Source organism: Patiria miniata, unplaced genomic scaffold, assembly GCF_015706575.1.
Source record: "Patiria miniata isolate m_02_andy unplaced genomic scaffold, ASM1570657v1 HiC_scaffold_5, whole genome shotgun sequence".
Lineage (NCBI taxonomy): Eukaryota > Metazoa > Echinodermata > Asteroidea > Valvatida > Asterinidae > Patiria > Patiria miniata.
In genome coordinates, this window is record NW_024037072.1 from 18,744,245 (window position 1) to 18,762,441 (window position 18,197).

Here is an 18,197-nt window from a genome sequence, read left to right on the forward strand (position 1 = left end):
TACCAGTATAATTGTTTTTGGATGTCAGAGCGGGGGGGGGGGGGGGGGTAGCATTTTTTTTTTATGAACTTCTATGGAAAAATACATTTTGGACAGAGCTGGGGGGGGGTTGACCCTAAAACACGCCCCCCCCCCCCCGGATCCGCGTCTGTATATAGGCTTCTCCTGCCATACAACATCGCATCGCAGTGTATTTGGGGACTCGTACAGGGACTCGACCACAACTCAGGTGTAGATTCACTAGATAAAAACGTCAAAGTGATATTTGACGTTTTTTCCATTGCGGAAAGAACCGCACCACTGGCTTGACTCAGAAATACCCCAGGATATCTCACTTGGGAGTCAGGTTGACGTAGGGGAGTCGGGATGGCAGAGCGGTTGTTTCCCCGGTATCCATGCATCGCTGTGGCCTGGGTTCGATTCCTGTCATGGTCCACATGTGGATTGGCTTGCCATTCTCTATTCCGTGGGTTTTCCCCTAGAATCGGGGGTTTTCCTCCCCCTTATACTGTAATTTCTTCTCATATTTCTCTCTCTATGTTTCTTGATGTTTGCGAGCTGCAGTGCCTAGAGTGCTTTAGTGGAATCCTTGGTTTCATTACTACTAAATCATTTACAATAAGAATAACTATAAAGGACCACTCATAACAAAAGATCATTAACTATTATACTGCACTCCTACTGACGTCATTTTTCTTTACTGTAATAAAAAAGTGCTAGCCGTAAAGGGCCCATGCAATGTATATTTTTTAATGCAAATCTTAAAATGACCTTCGTGTCCCATTTAACCTTATTATCAATTTTCGTTTTCCCATTTCGAAGGTTTTTTTGGTGCCTTGTTGGTTTTTACGCTAATGCGAATTTCCATATACATGAGCAATTGTGATATCATTCCGGGCAGAAATCTTACAGCTATTTCAGCACATAAGGTTGCTAGAATGCTGGATATTTTGCTGTTGTAAATTTTCTTTTCTTTAGTAATTTGTTGTTGTGTCAGTACAAGGCAGTATTAAGCCAATGAGCAAACCTTTCTCACGAATGTTTTCAATGAGCAAATTTTTGGCTCACAATTTGAACAGGAAACCCCAGAATTGAATAGTGTCTTCCTGAAATGTCACCAAGAGACAGCGCCCTCAGTTGTCCAGAAAAGCATGGGACATTTTGAGAAGTGCCCATTTCAATATGGATATCAAATAGTTGCCATACATTTTCAAGGAGTAGAATGTTGCACAACATATCTTCCTAAGAAAAATTCATCGCACGGACCCTAAAATTTAATTGACTCGTGGTTAAATGGGAGCCAGCGCCACTAACGAAAAAGGTAATGCATTGGGTATATTGACGCCCTCTTGTACACAACAGTGATTTCAAAACGGGGTTGGGTATGAAGGCATTTCTAGATGCTACAGACTGTGCATGCTATTTCACGCCCTTCGACATAAGGGGGGCACAGGAGGGAGCCACACTTCCCCTCAATGATGTAGAGCAGCGCGCCGTTCTCACTGGTCTGACTGCCGGGGGTCGCCTCGGGTGCCTCGTCCACGCACACGGCTTTGGACCGCTGCTCGTGGCCTTGGTTTCCGGACATGAGGAAGCCTCTGTACTCCTCCGTCCAGTCCTCCGGGCAGCCGAGCTTGGCCGGGAAGAGGTGCTGGGTCCCGCGGTCCATGAGGCGGCACACGGCGCACGGGACGTCACGGTCGTGCAGGAACTCGGCGTTCTCGTGGGAGAAGGGATCGAAAGCGGAAACTTCGTACTCCATCCCGTACAGGAAGGAGCCGGAGTTGACCCCGTCTTTGTGAGAGGCCGACCACTCCGGGTCAGACGGGAGGCAGAAGAAATCAACAGAACCACCCTTGTTAGTATAATGCGCACCTGCGGCAATACCTAAAGCACACACAAAAACGAAACAAATAAAGGTTTAAAGATCGCATTTTCAGCGGCGTAACGAGAAAGTTTTTTTTTAGCGAATGAGGGCGCAATGATGCCATCGTTCGCTCGTAGCCACCGCCCTGGTTTCCGCGTTTTGGCGGCACTTGGAACATGTTTCTGAAGTCACAGTCATGACGTGAAACGTGTTTCCAGTGCACCGCGAAAAACGCCTGACCAAAAAATTGTTCGTGAAGTCACTTTGAAAACAATCATGTCGGTTAGCCAACCATCATGACAACCACGGGACTACGAATGTTGGTCAATTGAACACGATAAAGCTAATGGTAAAGATATGGTGCTCGGCGTAAACATAGTTATATAGTTATCATTAATAGAATTTAATAATAAAGGCCCAAATATAGGATCATGAATATTCAAAAACATATTTAGCTGCCTTGAAAAGAATGGACCAATCCAGTAAGCACCGCCCCATGGTGTACTATGACCAATAACAGCCGTGATTTATGTCCGACGTGCGTGCACAGAAGTCCGACATGCGTGCACGCGCGTATGATGCGCGCGGCAGGAAAATGCAGCGTAGCATTGGAGAGGAGAACGTGTTAATTTGCCCACGTGCTCAGTGGTCGGGGTTCACTGGATCGGTCCATTCGACACCAGATCGAGCACAGAGCTAGCTAGAGCCCTACAAAATTGATAGCCGCCGCGTGCAGTGAAGTGTTAAGCTGTCTGGGTTTATGTTGACATTATTCATGGTATTCCCACCTGTACGGGCAGAGTCGTTCATCCTTCTCTAAAAAGGGTGCATATCAGCATAATTATAATTAGAAATTGCCCACGCAGGCCGAATCCCGATTTGCATGCCCTCAAATTGCCCGGTATGTTAGAGCATTTTGAGGGCCGTTTTCTTGAGGACTTGAAAAAGAGGGTGGAAGCCGTGCAGAGGACTGCAAGCTCGTATTTGTGTGATTTTTGGATGAAATTAGGCCCTAAAATCATAGTGGATCTAGGCCTATTTTGCAGTGGATCGTAGACGCCCATTTGGTGTCCTTAGGATAGCCTTTAATCAAGTCCCACGCGCCTATACCCGGACCATCGGACACGTAACGCACCCTGGATGCTGGCACGTAAAAAGACTAGCACGAGCGGCATAGCCGCGAGGGCCTTTACTATCTCGTGGGACTAATCACTTATTCATTTATTCACGTAATATAAATCAAGCAATATAAACCAATCATCTAACGGTGGTTTGCGGTTACAAGCAACAGCACGCGCGCCATGGCTGTGCGCCAGACGACGGCTGCATGATTTACGTTAGTACTTCTGCATTTTCATTGGTCAATTCACAACGGGTAATGCATTATGCATGTCTACCAAATCGGTAGACAAATGTAAAGAAAAACATAAGCGTTCTCCACGAGATGGTAAAGGCCCTCGCGGCTACGCCGCTCGTCCTAGTCTTTTTACGTGTCAGCATCCGGGGTGCGTCACGTGTCCGGGTAAGCGCGTGGGACTTGACTAAAGGCTACCTTCAGGACTGCTTTTAATGGTGATCAGCTTAGGCCATTGGTATGGAGCTTGCCCAAAAAGTGGTGCGGCGACGCGGCTTTTTTTTTTTTTTTTACCTGATTTTTTTGCTTCAAATGTCGGCTGATGACTGCAAATGGTGCCCGAATTAGTGCAAATACAAAAATGGGAGTCCAGAGAGGCCACATAAAGCTTATTCTCGACCATAAGCCAATCTAAAAACACGTTAAAATTGTGCAGCAGCAGGATTCCAGTCAAACCAGTGAGTTTGGCGGTTTTGAGACATCATCTTTCATTGAAAAAAACACTTTTTCATTTTGCCGACGCGCATGGCTACGGCGACACGCGCGCATACCAGAAACCGGAGACTTTTTTTTTTGGCCTTAAGATGGAATTTTCTCCCAAAAGTCATGCGATAATGGAACAAAGATTGAACAGGAAATGAAAGATAAGCTTTAATTTGAAGTGAGTTTCAAACACCTTTGTGAGTATTTTTTTTCAATAATTTTCGGAAGTGCGCGTATTTAGCACAGAGGTCTATGGCAGTCTATTTACTGGTCTGTAACCCTAAGATCCGTGCCCTACCGCAACTAGCGGTAGAGGGCTCCGCAACAGGGGACCATATAACCATATCCGGTAGGTTAAAGGGCCAGGGTAATACTCTGAATGCAGTTTCTAGCAAAAACTACTTTGGTTACGAGTGGTCCAGCGGTGGAGCACAGGATTCATGAACGTGAGATTCGAGCCCCGCCGTTGCCATGCTAGTCCGAGAGCCCAGCGAGGTTTAATCATAATTTCGAGTGCAAAAGGTTTAAAGCGTGGGATATGTAGGAGTAACTGAGACAACTGCAAAATGGGATTGCAACGGGAGGGGGGGGGGGAGCCCCTTATAATATATTCCCCCCAAAATTTGATTTAATCATAACTGATAGCCTTGGTCAAGGCGCTAGTTGTTATTCATCCGGCCGTAACGCGGTAAACGATATCTTCGCTAGCGCTATGCATGCAGTCATATGTCTATGCATGCAGTGCATTAAAAATACAGCGCGAACAGCGACCTCACGCGACCACTATTTTCATGCAAATCAGTTGGACCCAATCTAGCGCCTTGGTTCAATCGTCCATGTGAGGTTTTGGGGGTGGTGCTCATTATGTTAATAGCCTTAGCTGACCTTAAATGTCGTTTTCTTATTGGTCGATCGTTGCGTGGAAACTTGCATAGTGAAACGTGGCACCGTACATAATCCATACACGTACACGTTGTGTGTCTCTGCACACGGCACCAATGCACAAAAACTGTGGTTCCTGTCACGTCCGCAAAAGGCGAATAGCTGCAAATAATTTGATGACGTCCGGATTTACCAAGGTGTGATTGGACACTCCACATATTAGCCCCGCCTACACATATCTGTATTCGCATACGAGGTCGTGCGCTAAATAATCCAGCGCAAAATAAAGAAAAACATAAGCTATTGCCGACGATTGAACCAAGGCGCTGGGTCCAACTGATTTGCATAGAAATGGTGGCCGCGTGAGGTCGCTGTTCGCGCTGTACTTAGCACCGCATGCATAGCGCTAGCGAGGATATCGTTTACCGCGCTACGGCCGGTGTGGCAGGTAATTCTGTCCCCCCTGGTAAAAGTGTCCCCCGGACAAATTTACCGGCTCGTGACCTGGTAAATCTGTCCGGGGGGACACATTTACCTAGGTAGATCTGTCCCCCTCCCTGGTAAATATGTCCCCCTGCCCAACGTTGAAAGTGTCCCCCTGGTAAATGTGTCCCCGTGCAAGTATCACCTATGCGATGATACGTGAGTGCGCATCGCCGCAAGTACATGCTGCAAGATTGTGGCAGCGTTTATCGCATGTGTACATAATGTATCCCGCTACACAAAGGAAATTCATCCAATAGGAAATTTCGTTACGCGCTACGATGGAACGCAGACCAATCCAAGTAGGCGTTATATCAATGAGGCGTCCACCGTAGAATAGGCTACACCGTACTCGGAATCGATCGAAACATTGTGTTCACATTTCACATCTAAGAAAGAGACCAACAAGTTATTATTTTTTTTTCATCTTCATGAAGGGCAGACTAAAGAGTAAAAAATGTATACCTTGTAGAGTGAATTCATCAAAACAATATAGAACACTCGTCTTCTGCGTTGCAAAACTAGGGGGACAAAATACCTGGAGGGGACAGAATTACCTGAAGGGGGACAGAAATAACGGGCCGGGGAGGACACTTTTACCTAGGTAATTCTGTCCCCCCGGACACTTTTAACGGGGTACAGAATTACCGTCCACACCGGGATGAATAACAACTAGCGCCTTGACCAAGGCTATAATCCTGAGTGCAAACCAAATTTCTTAATTGATCGATAGTTTATCGTGTACTGAATAGGATTCGCATACTTTAATAAGAACAATAATTGGTGCTAAGTCCACTTAAGAAGCCAGCTAATTAGCGCTAATTGCACGTTTTAATCATAATTACGAGTGCAAGGATAAAACAAGTTTCAATGTGTACCTTACACCGTGCTGGAGCAACATTCATCACTTAAGAAAGTTTCAAGTGGTGCCGTTCTTACTTAAGAAAGGTTTAAAGGTCACTAGGGGTCAATAAACACCAATATTAACAATAACGTTGAGTGCAACTTGCATTCATGACTTTTTTGTGTAGATCAACAGTTTATCATAGACCGATCACTGATCACGTGCTTAAGAACAGGATATATAGTGCAAAGTCCAATTAGGAAGGCCTTTAATTAGCGCTAATTACACGCTTAATCATAATTACCAGTGCAAGTATAAAACAAGTGTCACTGTGTACCTTACACCGTGCTGGAGCAAAATTCGTCACTTAAAAAAGTTTCAAATGGTGCTATCCATGCTTAAGAAAGGTCAAAGGTCACCAGGGGTGAATAAGCATCAATAAGAACGCTAGTGCAACTTGCATTCATGTGCGGTTCATTATGGGCCAATCACTGATTACACGATTAAGACCAAGATAATTATGTAGTGCAACGTCCGATCAAAGAATTTGATTTACATGTTTTATAAATAATTAGAATGATAATTAGGAGTGAAATGGTAAAACGAGCGTCAGTGTGTACTATACCCCACGCAGGAACAAAACACACCACCTACGAAATGTTTCAATATCACAAACTGTCCTGGAGTTGAGTGCAACAAATTACCTCTATACCCTCTCCATCACGAATGGATGTACGAACTTAATGTGGAGAATATGAGATCACCGGAGTTATAGCAATTGTAGTAGTTTTGAATTCAGACATGGTTTGCATGTAAGTTGACAATAATCAATATTGAGAACTTTATTGATGATATCATTAACATTGGCTGATGGGCTGCTTTGAAGATTGGGTAAAATGCTTAGTTGATTGGGTTTTTTTCTATTAACTTATTATAAATTCCTAAATTACTTGGGGCTGCCCGTATAATAATCCTAACTTAGCATGCTTAAGGTACAAAAATAAAGCCCCCCCCCCTCCTTGATTTGACCGTTGGGATGTGGTCCATATCACACGAGGCAAATTGTTTACGGAGATGCATTTTTGTTACAACATGCACAAAGAAGATTCTCGAAACATGATGTTAAACGGAAATTCGTTGTTTTCTCCTTAGAAACTAATCGGTTACCAGTAAAGTACCTCGTGTGACATGGCTCTAACCGTTCCTACGAATAGTGTAAAAAAAACTGCAGTGAGGCTGTTTTTGCAAAGAATGCACTCATATTTGACCAAACGTCGTAATGGCATAGAGACTGACGGGATATTCCCCGACGAAAAAGACTCATTCACGTGATCAGGAATGTGTGAATAGATGAGAAAGCGACGAGGAGATGAGAGGAGGGGTTTTCTTATCTTCCTCCAAAGACAGCCCTTCCGCCTCGTCATCAGACGACACGTTAATATCATCACTGCTCTCGTCGCCACAGCAGCTGTCGTCATTATCATCGCTGGGGACCATGTTCTCCTCGAACCATGTGATATCGTAGGAGCCATCTTCCATTGCCCATCCATCGCTGGCGACTGGATGTTGAACAATCTTTTGTTCCATCAGCCAGTGTTAATGATATCATCACAATAAAGTTCTCAATATTGATTATTGTCAACTTTAATGCGAACCTTGTCTGAACTCAAAACTACTACCAAGTTAAGATGCTATAATTATAAACTCCGGTAGTCTCATATTCCCCACATTAAGTACGTATTACATCCATTAGTGATGGAGAGGAAGTTAAGAGGTAATTAGTTGCGCTCAATTTCATGACGGTTTGTGATATTGAAACATTTCGTAAGTGGTGTGTGGCAGTTTACTGGTAACCGATTAGTTTCTAAAAAGAAAACAGCGAATTTCCGTTTAACATCATGTTTCGAGAATCTTCCTTGTGCATGTTGTAACAAAAATGCATCTCCGTAAACAATTTTCCTCGTGTGATATGGACCACATCCCAACGGTCAAATCATTAAGCATGCTAAGTTAGGATTATTATACGGGCAGCCCCAAGTAATTTAGGAATTTATAATAAGTTAATAGAAAAAAAAAACACCAATCAACTAAACTGCGTACTTCAAAGCAGCCCATCAGCCAGTGTTAATTGTCAACTCCAATGCAAACCTTGTCTGAACTAAAAACTACTACAATTGCTATAACTCCGGTGATCTTATATTCCCCACATTAAGTTCGTACATCCATTCGTGATGGAGAGGGTATAGAGGTTATTTGTTGCACTCAACTCCAGGACAGTTTGTGATACTGAAACATTTCGTAGGTGGTGTGTTTTGGTCCTGTGTGGGGTAAAGTACACACAGACGCTCATATTTCACTCCTAAGGCCTGTTTCAGACTCGTGCTTACGCCGTGTCGAATAAAATTGAATTTAGCGCGAAGTTTAATAGCACGGCGTTAGCGCGGCAGTGGTTTCAAACGTCGAACTTAATTACAAACAACTAGCCAAATTTAAATACATCCATCATGGTGGACCAGCAGTCACAACAAAAAACGTGATTTGTGCTCTAAGGCCTTTTTTTTTTAGAAGTCATGCTTTTGCCGTGTCGAATTCAAATAAACTCGAATATTATTTATTCGACACGGCACAAGCATAACGTTTGAAACCAGTACTGATTTCGGCTCGGCAGAAGACCTAAGCTCGACAATTTACGGCAGTAGCGTACGGCGAGGTTTCAAACGTCGTGCTAGTGCCGTGTCGAATATAATTTCAATTCGAAGTTGGCCGGCCAATTTCGAATTGAAATTGTATTCGACACGGCAGCAGCACGACGTTTGAAACCGTTCGTCGTGATAATGCCGTGAACATCGTTTATAATTAGGAATGCGCATGCTCGAAACATGTGTACGAGTAAAGAAATAGTCAACTAACACACGCATCAACAAATATGGCGACTTGCAAGGAGAATTTTCAAGAATCATAGGGATGCATACTACCTGTAAATGGGCCTTAACCCATTTCGAGAATTTCTCGAAAAGTCAATGGTCAACCCACCAAAAATTGAAAAGAAAATGGCACACCATAGCTTTCATCCGGAAATAAGTACTTGATCTATGGAGTACCTGCTGAATCAAAATTCGTTTTCTTCGTGCAACTCTAATCTAATCGATTAAGACCACAAAATGACATCTTTGACTGTGACTGTTGGTCCGCCATGTTGGATGTATTTAAATCCGACTAGGCGTTTGTAATTAAGTTCGACGTTTATTCATGAGCTCGGCGGATAGATTTAGGCCTATTTACTGGTGTGCACCCTTATGATTCTTGAAAAATTTCCATGTAAATCGCCATATTTGTTGATGCGTTTGTTAGATGACTATTTATTTACTCGTACACACGCTGCGAGCATGCCCATTCCTAATTATAAACGATGTTCACGACAGTAGCACGACGCTCGGTTTCAAAAGTCATGCTTCTGCCGTGTCGAATACAATTTCAATTCGAAGTTGGCCGGCCAACTTCGCATTGAAATTATATTCGACACGGCAGTACTAAGCACGACGTTTGAAACCGCGCCGTGCTACTGCCGTACTAAATGATAAGCACGGCAGACCTTGTCGAGCTAAAGTCTGCCGAGCCGAAATCAATTATTGGTTTCAAACGTCGTGCTTGTGCCTTGTCGAATAAAGAAAATTCAAGTTTATTTCTATTTGACACAGCATAAGCACGACGTCTGAAACAGGCCTAAGTATCATTCTAATTGTATATTAAACATGTAAATTACCTAAAGTTCTTTTTGATCAGACGTTGCACTACATACTTATCTTGGTCTTAATCATGTAATCAGTGATTGGTCCATAATGAACGGTTGATCCCCACATGAATGCAAGTTGCACTTATATTGTTTTTATTGGTGCTTATTGACTCCTGTACTGGTGACCTCCTGCACCATTTGAAACTTTTATAAGTGACGAATTTTGCTCCAGCACGGTGTAAAGTACACATAGACACTTGTTTTATCCTTGCACTCGTAACTATGATTAAAAAGTGTAATTAGCGCTAATTAGCTGGCTTCTTAAGTGGACTTAGCACCAATTATTGTTTTTAAGTATGCGAATCCTATCCAGTACACGATAAACTTTCGATCAATGAAGAAATTTGCTTTGCACTCAGGATTATGATTAAATCGATTTTTTGGGGAATATAAGAGGCTTCCCCCCCCTCTCAACGCACCACTGACCAAACTTAAGAAATCCCATTTTGAAGTTGTCTCAGTCATTCCTATACATAGGCATATCCCACGCTTCAAACCTTTTGCTCTCACAATTATGATTAAACCTCGCTGGGCTCCCGTACTATGCGTGTTGTGCCCTTGAGTAAGGCGCTTTACCTCAATTATTACTCCTCTCAACCCGGGTACCGGCATTATTCAATGCTGGGAAGGTAACAGACTCGCTGTGGAGGAGGTGTGGCGACCCCCCCCCCCCCCCCCCCACAGCAGCATATTAGTCTGGTCCAATCGCTAAAGAAAGAGAGATGGGCACTCCGTTCCTGTTAACACAGGTTCGTCCTCTTTACTTTACTTTTTTTTTTTACTACTTTGGCCATACAAAGAATTCTCATCTTCTCCAAGTTTTATGCGAGGGTCACATGGGTTCGCAAGGTATATCTATATGAAGTTTGAAATTTGCATAATCACTAGAAATCTTCAAGTAATAGGTATCCACAGCACTGCCGCTTCTGGCTTTTCGTAGTGATACGCCGCTTATGTACCACGATTCACCTGTGAACAAAGAAGCTACATTTTGTACATACCCGCATACACGAGCTCCGTGTTTGCATCACTCGGGCAAGTAGTGCGCCCCCATCGGACGTAGGTCTCGCCCCCAGACGGCTTCACGTCATGCGCGCCCGACTCCTGATTTTCTGTCACAGTAAGGGGCAAAATAATGGATAGAATAATTGTATCGTAATATTCCACACAAAAACAGAACTTTTTTTTTGCGGACAGATCGGAAGTATGCAATGAAGGTATACGGTACGTTGCAATGCGGGACACTTCATGCACTGCGGCATAACAGTCTCGCAATGCAGCATAACATACACAGAAACTGCACGTTTCCAATCAAGCGGCCATTCGTGAAAATATCTATGAAACTGTGTGTGATTGATTAATCTTGTACTGTTTGTAGCTCATTACCGGCTGTAAGTGATGAATTGCCGTCGCCTAGATCTCGCTTGGCCCGTCTGTGCAACATCATGTCTGATGAGCCTCGATCCGTATCAATACCAGGATCTCCCTGTTGAGGTCAATTTTGAATTAGTTAACAGCATCACTGGAAAGCTCAAATCAATTTATTTCACTGATGGGAAGTATTTCGAGTTGGTAACTTTGTCAAACAGTTTTTTTTTTATTAATAAAATATATATATACTACAATACTTGTCAGGGGCGGACCGAGGATTTTCATAAGTGGAGTGTCTGGGGAAGGGGTGTTGAAGTCCAAGACTTCAAAAAGAAAAGGGAGGGTAGGGGTGAATTCGGAGTTGCAATCAACGCATAAAAAGACCACCTGCCTAAGGTAGCGAGTCAGTCAAGATTTGCAATATTGAGTGATAAAGCTATTCGGGGAGCTTTAAACCCCCCCCCCCACAATGTAAATAATTAACATTGTTCGCTCGGAGGGAAAGGTGGTGGTCATCCAAAAAGCGGACTTTATTTTTACCTTTTGGCCCTTCATTCCTGTTGGGCCGGCCGGTCCCGCTGGGCCCTGGGCCCCGTCCTGTCCATCCTTACCGTCTCTCCCATCACGACCGTCCCGGCATAAAGCAGCACCTGCATTTCCTGGTCCTGCTGAATAAAGCAATTCTGTATTTTGAGATGAGGTTTAGACTTCGGGCCAAGATCAAAGCGACATCATGGAAACGTAGTTAATGCAAAGTGTGTTGGTTATAATGGACGCCGTATAGGTATCACACCTGTGTCATTTTTCCTTTTTTTCCCAAAAAGGGAAATTGTATGTCTTTAATATCGAGCCCTATTCTCAATGAAGTAAAATGCCAATTATTCCCAATTTAGGGCTCTATGGAGGATTGTCTTGATTAAAAAAGTAATGGTTTATGATTAAGAGCTTTACCCACCGTAACCTGGAAGGTGCGTTTCATTTCGTTGGACGCTGTGGCCAGACGACACTTGAGGCTGCCGATCTCGTCTCGTTCGCAACTGGGCATCCTTCCAAGTTGGGACGTCTTTTTCCCCGGCTTCTTGTTTCGACGAGGCACCTTCCAACCATGCCAAACGCTCTTCGTGAATTTGCATCTGGTCCTGTTTAAAAAAAATTAGGAAAACCTATAAATGCGGGCTGACAGAGATTTCGAGCGGGGCTATGAGGCTATCGAGACTTCTGTACATCAGGATCTATGACGTTGCTTTCGAATCATTTGTGGAGCGTTTTGAGAAAGTTCGTCTTGACGGAGTGAAGTGCTTGAGAGTTGAATTTAATGCTTAAAGAGACATTTTTTGAACTCAAAGTCTACATACAGTTCAGTATTTAGGGGTTTCCTCTTCCCCATACTTTTGTGTGACGAGAGTCAGCTTTCGTCCCCGTTGTTTCGTCTATGTCCGGTCGTTTGTTGGAGGTGAATTCGTCCCGCGTTCCAGTTAACCGTCAAAGAACTGTCTTCGCCATCCCTGGAGTCGTCCTTCGCTGCAGAGTCTACCTAAGTCCTCGCCAGTAAGATCTTGTTATGGATATGATATAAGATCTTTCCTTAATTGTACACTAGCATAACCTAATGTGCGCTTGTTAAACCCTATTGACACTTGAAGTGTTTAATATTGTCATTATTAAATAAATTGTTTCTCTTTAAAAGTCAGGCTTTTTAAGTAATTTACAGTCACGGATAGTTTGGAGATTTTCTTGTTTCCTTGTTGTAGGATAACAAACATGGAACAGTTTAATACAACAGCTTGTTCATGGGGACAGATGCTTGGGGTAATTTAGCATCCTCCGTTCGTTCTTCCCAGCCCATTTATTTTCTGGAGGCCTAAACGATAAATAACTTCTAAGAATCTCTATATAAAAGGCGAAGAAAATGTCTAGCCAATTAAAATAATTTAAGCTTTTCTCGAATTTTACGAATTAAGTTTTGAAAGATCGGCAAGTAAATATAACTCCGTAACATTTCCTGAACCTTTGCCCATTCAAACTGATCGTGTAGCTACCAATTGTGGTTTCTTCCTTCTCTTTAAATGATTATAGTTTGTCAAAAAATACATATGAATAATACATATTTGTAAAAAATAATGTTGCAATTTTTTTTTTGAAAATAATAATTTGACAAACTTATTTGTAAACAATGCAGGCAAATAAATATATTTATGTATAAAACAAAATGCCAAACAGTTATTTTTATATAATTGCCCTAAAAGAAATGCATGATATGCAAATTATGTTTTATTTAAATAAATAAGCCTAAAAATGAGGAATATAATGAATATTATATAAACAATTTTGTTAAGTAATTTATTTACACATGGCGCCTCATACTTTAAGACGAACATCACGCCTATGGGCGGACATCGCGCCGTGATACACACAGACCGCGCCGGTTACGGACGGACATGGCGCCGCGATACACAAAGTAAACACACACACATACTGAAATTTGTATTCTTGTAGAAACATTTCTTTGTTCTCGTGTAGTAAAGTTTTCGAGTTTGAAAGTGAAGTTTCTAAATGCTCTTATTTTAACAAGAATTAATTTCCTTGGCTAAAATTTGGGCTTAATATCCCTTTTCTAAAACTCTTCCATTCCTAGGTTTTGAGTAAAATCCACAGATCTATTTCGTGAAAATCTTGTGGAGACGTATTCATCTATAGACATGTCCTGTAAAGACGTATACAATCTTTTGTTCCCTATTGTACACACGTCTCCAGAGGACACGGTGTATCAGATCATCATGGACGGACATCGTGCCACGATACACTCATATCGCGCCGGTTATGGACGGACATCGCGCCGCATTAGTGACCTCAATGGTACATCATACTATAGCCCCCCCCCCCATGATCGGACCTCAATTGCTCCAGCGTTCTCTGCTTTCTCAGACCACTCAGAATATTCTTGTTTAGTTAAATTTAATTGTTTTGTTATTTCTGATTTGATATAATTTTTGTTTGCGCCATGAGCGTCATTTATGGCGGATAATGGCGCGGTATAAATTGCCGTTATTATTATTATTATTATTATCTATGCCAGGGTTACCATTCAGATTTTTCATCAACAAAGTTATCAGTGACGTTCCCACTATGTGTCCTTTTTATCACACGATATTGTTAAGCATGACCGACGACTCTGTAAGGCTTTTATCCGTTTCAGACTGGCGTTCAAAGTTCTAACCGGAACCAAAAAAGTACCATGAGCGACCGCAGTCCACCAAGATAAACTCTAGTTTAAAACATTTAATCTTTATGTTTTAGTTTCCTGTTGAAGACTGTGGAGTCTTTCCAAAATAATGACTGAAATAATCGATCTTTGACAAATTGCGCATGTAGTCGCCAATTACTGCTTCGAACGTCAATCTTTCTAATTCGAATCTCAGAAACATTTTGTTTCGGTGAGACGCCGTTACTCCAGTCTGAAATCGGTGTTATAGGAACGTACCTTGAGTGACTGCAGCTCAGTGTTGACGTAAATCATGGTCAGACCGACCGAGGCCGCGATGATGCACACATTCAGCAGCGTTCCCACCAAAAACTGGAGCCAGAACCTCCCGTTCTTAGCCGGGTACTTCTTTCTAATGAGATATCCTCCATCGACAGATACCTCGGAAAGCTTGTGATTGGGAGCCATGTTGTCAAGTAACTGAGGATAAGAATGCTGCACTGCCGCTCGATCCCAGGACTCTGACTGACAGTGAGCTTGTCAGTCCTGGCAATTAAACAGACTTTGGGGTTTTCCAAACATTGGCTTCCTCCCGGCTTAGGCTCCAGGAGGTTTGCGAACACTTCTGACATCGGATTCTGACTCAAAATAGGTCCGTGTTCTGCTTCTGGTACGTCGTCAATCCAATGATATGAGGCCACAATTGCAATTCCATTTTGGTTTGAACATGAAAGGCCGTAATAGTTTGAATCCACAGGTGAAGCCAAACCAGCAACGAAGCCGTGGCTGTTAAAATCCCTCTGTAAGCGGTTACGCATCTGGTGCGGTTCCTTTTAGATCAACCATAATGTGATGCCTATTGTTGATGAGGCTTGAACATGATACCAATCGGATTTTTATGGAAGCAAAACAAGGAACACGAGGAAGCGAAACGTTTGGCAACTTGACAACAAGCCACGTACGGAAGAAAGGTTTCAATTGAAATTGTGTCGTACAGGTACAGACAGAATAATGTCAACAAGAACCGTAATGGATACAAAGTTCATTTCAAACAAGGACATTGCAGATGGCAATGTGGTGTACCTTGAGCATTTTGTTCGGGGCGGAACTAGTTCAGGAAACGGGTGCAGGAGGGATATGATAGGGCGGGGTGAGTGTTGAAGGTACGCCTTGCTAGGGGTACAGGGGCATGCCGCCTGGAAATTGTCGAAATCTACGATGCTTTCTCCTGGCATTCTATGGCAATTTGAGAATAAACTTAGGAACTTTAGCATTCCATTTATTATTTTTGTCCCTTCCCCCCCCCCCTTTTTTTTTTATACAATCATCAAACATTAGCCCTCACACCTAAATCAGGTTTTTTGGGAAATGTATTTCCAAGTTTCTGTTGTATTTGCTGCTGACGCTGCAGCTATAATTGTCCGCTGTTGCTTTCTTTGTGGAGTTGATGCGGCAGCATGAATGGGGCGCTGCAGATACTAGACTGTTTCTGTATATATGGGCCCCACAGCCACCTGTAGTCTGAGGATCAGACATTCACGTGTGCAGAGCCACGATCGAACGTCTGATATATCCCAACATGCAACTGTTATGCGACCCCGCACGCCAGCCAATCGGAGTCGACTTTAGAAACTGTGAAGTCAATTTCGATCAGAAAATATGGACCAAGTTGTTGATTGTTCAATATGGCTGCCAGGTTTGGTAACACAACAACGGGTTACCGAAGATCCGATATAGAAGGGCTTAATGCCTGAAAATTTGCTTTTTCTGGCATTGAAATCTGAAAGTCTTGTTACTTTATTTCTGTTGTGGACGCAACTTTCCTGGTAACTATATACATGTAACGAAGGGGGAAAAATCTTAAATTCTCCTGGAGAACAAGCTCGAGACAACCGAAGTTTAGAAAATCCCTTTTTACTCGGAGTACAAATAAATATGGGCATAGTCCGGGTTTGCAAGTTGTGGGTTTATATTATGTGCATCTGATAACAGGGTGCATTTTGAACTTGCATAACGTCTTGCGTTTTTATTAACCTTCTGAGTATAGAAAGATATATATTTTATGCACTACATTAATTTTCTTGTGTTTAATATTACTGGTGTATTACTGATGTTTTGCAGCGTGCCTTAAAACAGCACCACGCCCTTCGTAAAACATCCTTAATCTTATTACTGTTTGTACGCACTACTACGTTAAGATAAGTATTGTGCGAAAGCGTGTTTTTGTGTTTAATAGGAAGGGGCGTAATCATACATGTCGCCACTACATTTTAAGTTAAATGGAATGGAGTTTGGCCGCCACCATGTATTTAAGTTTTTATCAGACTTGTGTTTTCTTAAAAAGAAGTGGTTTTCTGGCTAGGAAAATAGCAAGGAAGAACCGGTTTTGTGCAGGCAAAATTCAGGAAATAATCTGTTGATATTAATAACTTGTTGGAAAGTTCCAAGGTCATTCCAAGAAAGTTGCCGCCGTGAATTAGGGTTAAAACATGGGAGGGGGATGGGATTTGCTATCAGCATCAGCAGGGCCGTTCCTCATTCTTTTCTTTTTATGGGATGTATGATAACATTGGAGTACGAGGGGCTCTGCGAGCTGATGAATCTTTTTTTGAAAACATTGTGTTTGCAACCAGCTAGGGAAGATTTTCGTTTATTTAAAACTTACAAGCACTGGTATGGATACCTGTGTAGTTATATGACTAAACTGCCTAGAGCGTATTTGTTAAGGTTTTTTTTTCCTTTTTTGGAAATTCAATACGCATATAGGGAGTAAAATCAGTTCCACTGCTGGGTTGCGGTAATGGGTGGGTTATAACTTGTCAACACATACCTCGCCAGCGGGCCCATTAGATTGGTGATAACCGGAGAGCGGGAGTTTCAAAAAAACTCATCCGGTGTTTAGGCGACGCAGGGACTGGTTTGTGTACATGTGGTTTTTGTTTCTAGTTCACTTAATGTTTTGATTTATACCGGTGATAATATGCCGTCCCACCTGTTTTTCTTTTTTGTGTGTCGGGGGAAACAGTGCATATTTTCTGTGCCCTTTTTACGCACTTCATCAGTCACCCTTTGTTTAATTCTTTTGTACGTATTTACTTTATTGCTAATGATGGTAAAGAATATTTTACGCGTTAGCTTTTCTTGTAATGATCAGACTAGGTGGATTCCTTATTTTTTATTTTTTATTTCGAAATCCATGCCTAAATGACCATTATGTTAGTTCTGTTCTTCAAGAAGTTCCAAAAGGATTTGAACGTTCTCCTCATCCAAGTTTTTTTCTTGGTTGGATGGTGGAGATGGGTTAATCCTTGAACGGACCAGGCCATCTTTTATGTTTTTTTGTCGTTTGTATGCCAGGATGGGTTGGGTTGCAAAGAGTGCACTGAGAAAATCATTATCGCTGATCAGATTCCAGTGTTTCAGAAGGGCCTGCTTAAGAGCTGGGTGTTTAATTTGTGGGTTGTAGGGTAAAACAAAGACCAGCGGGATATTCTTTTCGGTTTTTGCACGCTTTTTGGAGTTCACGCGAGTTTCGCCTTTTTGGGGAAGAAGGGCTAAATCTTCTTGGTTGTATCCGCGTTTTTGTAGTTTGTCTTTGAAGAATTCAACCTTCTCCTCAAATTCTTTTGAGTGTGTGCATATACGGTCATATCTCATTACTTCTCCCTTAATCAAGCCGCCAAATACTGACTCAGGGTGGGCTGAATCTCGAGCAAGATACTGAAAGGTATCAGTTTTTTTGGTTGCTACTCGAGTATCCAATTTCCCTTCTTTTTTGAACCGTTCGCCTTTGTAGATGACGAGGTCGAGGAAGGTGACTTGACTGTTCGAAATCTCTGACGTGAACTTGAGCGTGGGATGAATTTGGTTTAGAGTTTGGACGAGGTCACCGGCTTGGTCTTCGTTACCGTTAAATAT

The 18,197-nt window shown here is 42.5% G+C and overlaps 1 protein-coding gene across 1 annotated transcript; it reads right to left on the minus strand.

The window, feature by feature from the left end:
• Positions 1-1,095: 1,095 nt before the first annotated feature.
• LOC119741822 (short-chain collagen C4-like) lies at positions 1,096-14,800 on the minus strand. Its single transcript, XM_038217728.1, has 6 exons — positions 14,559-14,800; positions 12,033-12,216; positions 11,618-11,742; positions 11,093-11,192; positions 10,708-10,818; positions 1,096-1,887 (listed from the first exon to the last, which is right to left on the minus strand). The coding sequence occupies exons 1-6, from the start codon at positions 14,745-14,747 to the stop codon at positions 1,397-1,399; spliced, it is 1,200 nt and encodes a 399-aa protein (XP_038073656.1). The 5' UTR covers positions 14,748-14,800; the 3' UTR covers positions 1,096-1,396.
• Between the last annotated feature and the right edge of the window lie 3,397 nt (positions 14,801-18,197).

What these genes read in the sequence shown, in the direction of transcription:
- LOC119741822 (XM_038217728.1), bottom strand. Translation starts at nt 14,747, where the DNA reads ATGGCTCCCAATCACAAGCTTTCCGAGGTATCTGTCGATGGAGGATAT. An exon ending in CAGGAATGAAGGGCCAAAAG is followed by an intron (nt 11,193 to 11,617) that starts GTAAAAATAAAG and finishes TGACCTCAACAG; the next exon opens with GGAGATCCTGGTATTGATAC. An exon ending in CAATTCATCACTTACAGCCG is followed by an intron (nt 10,819 to 11,092) that starts GTAATGAGCTAC and finishes TTACTGTGACAG; the next exon opens with AAAATCAGGAGTCGGGCGCG.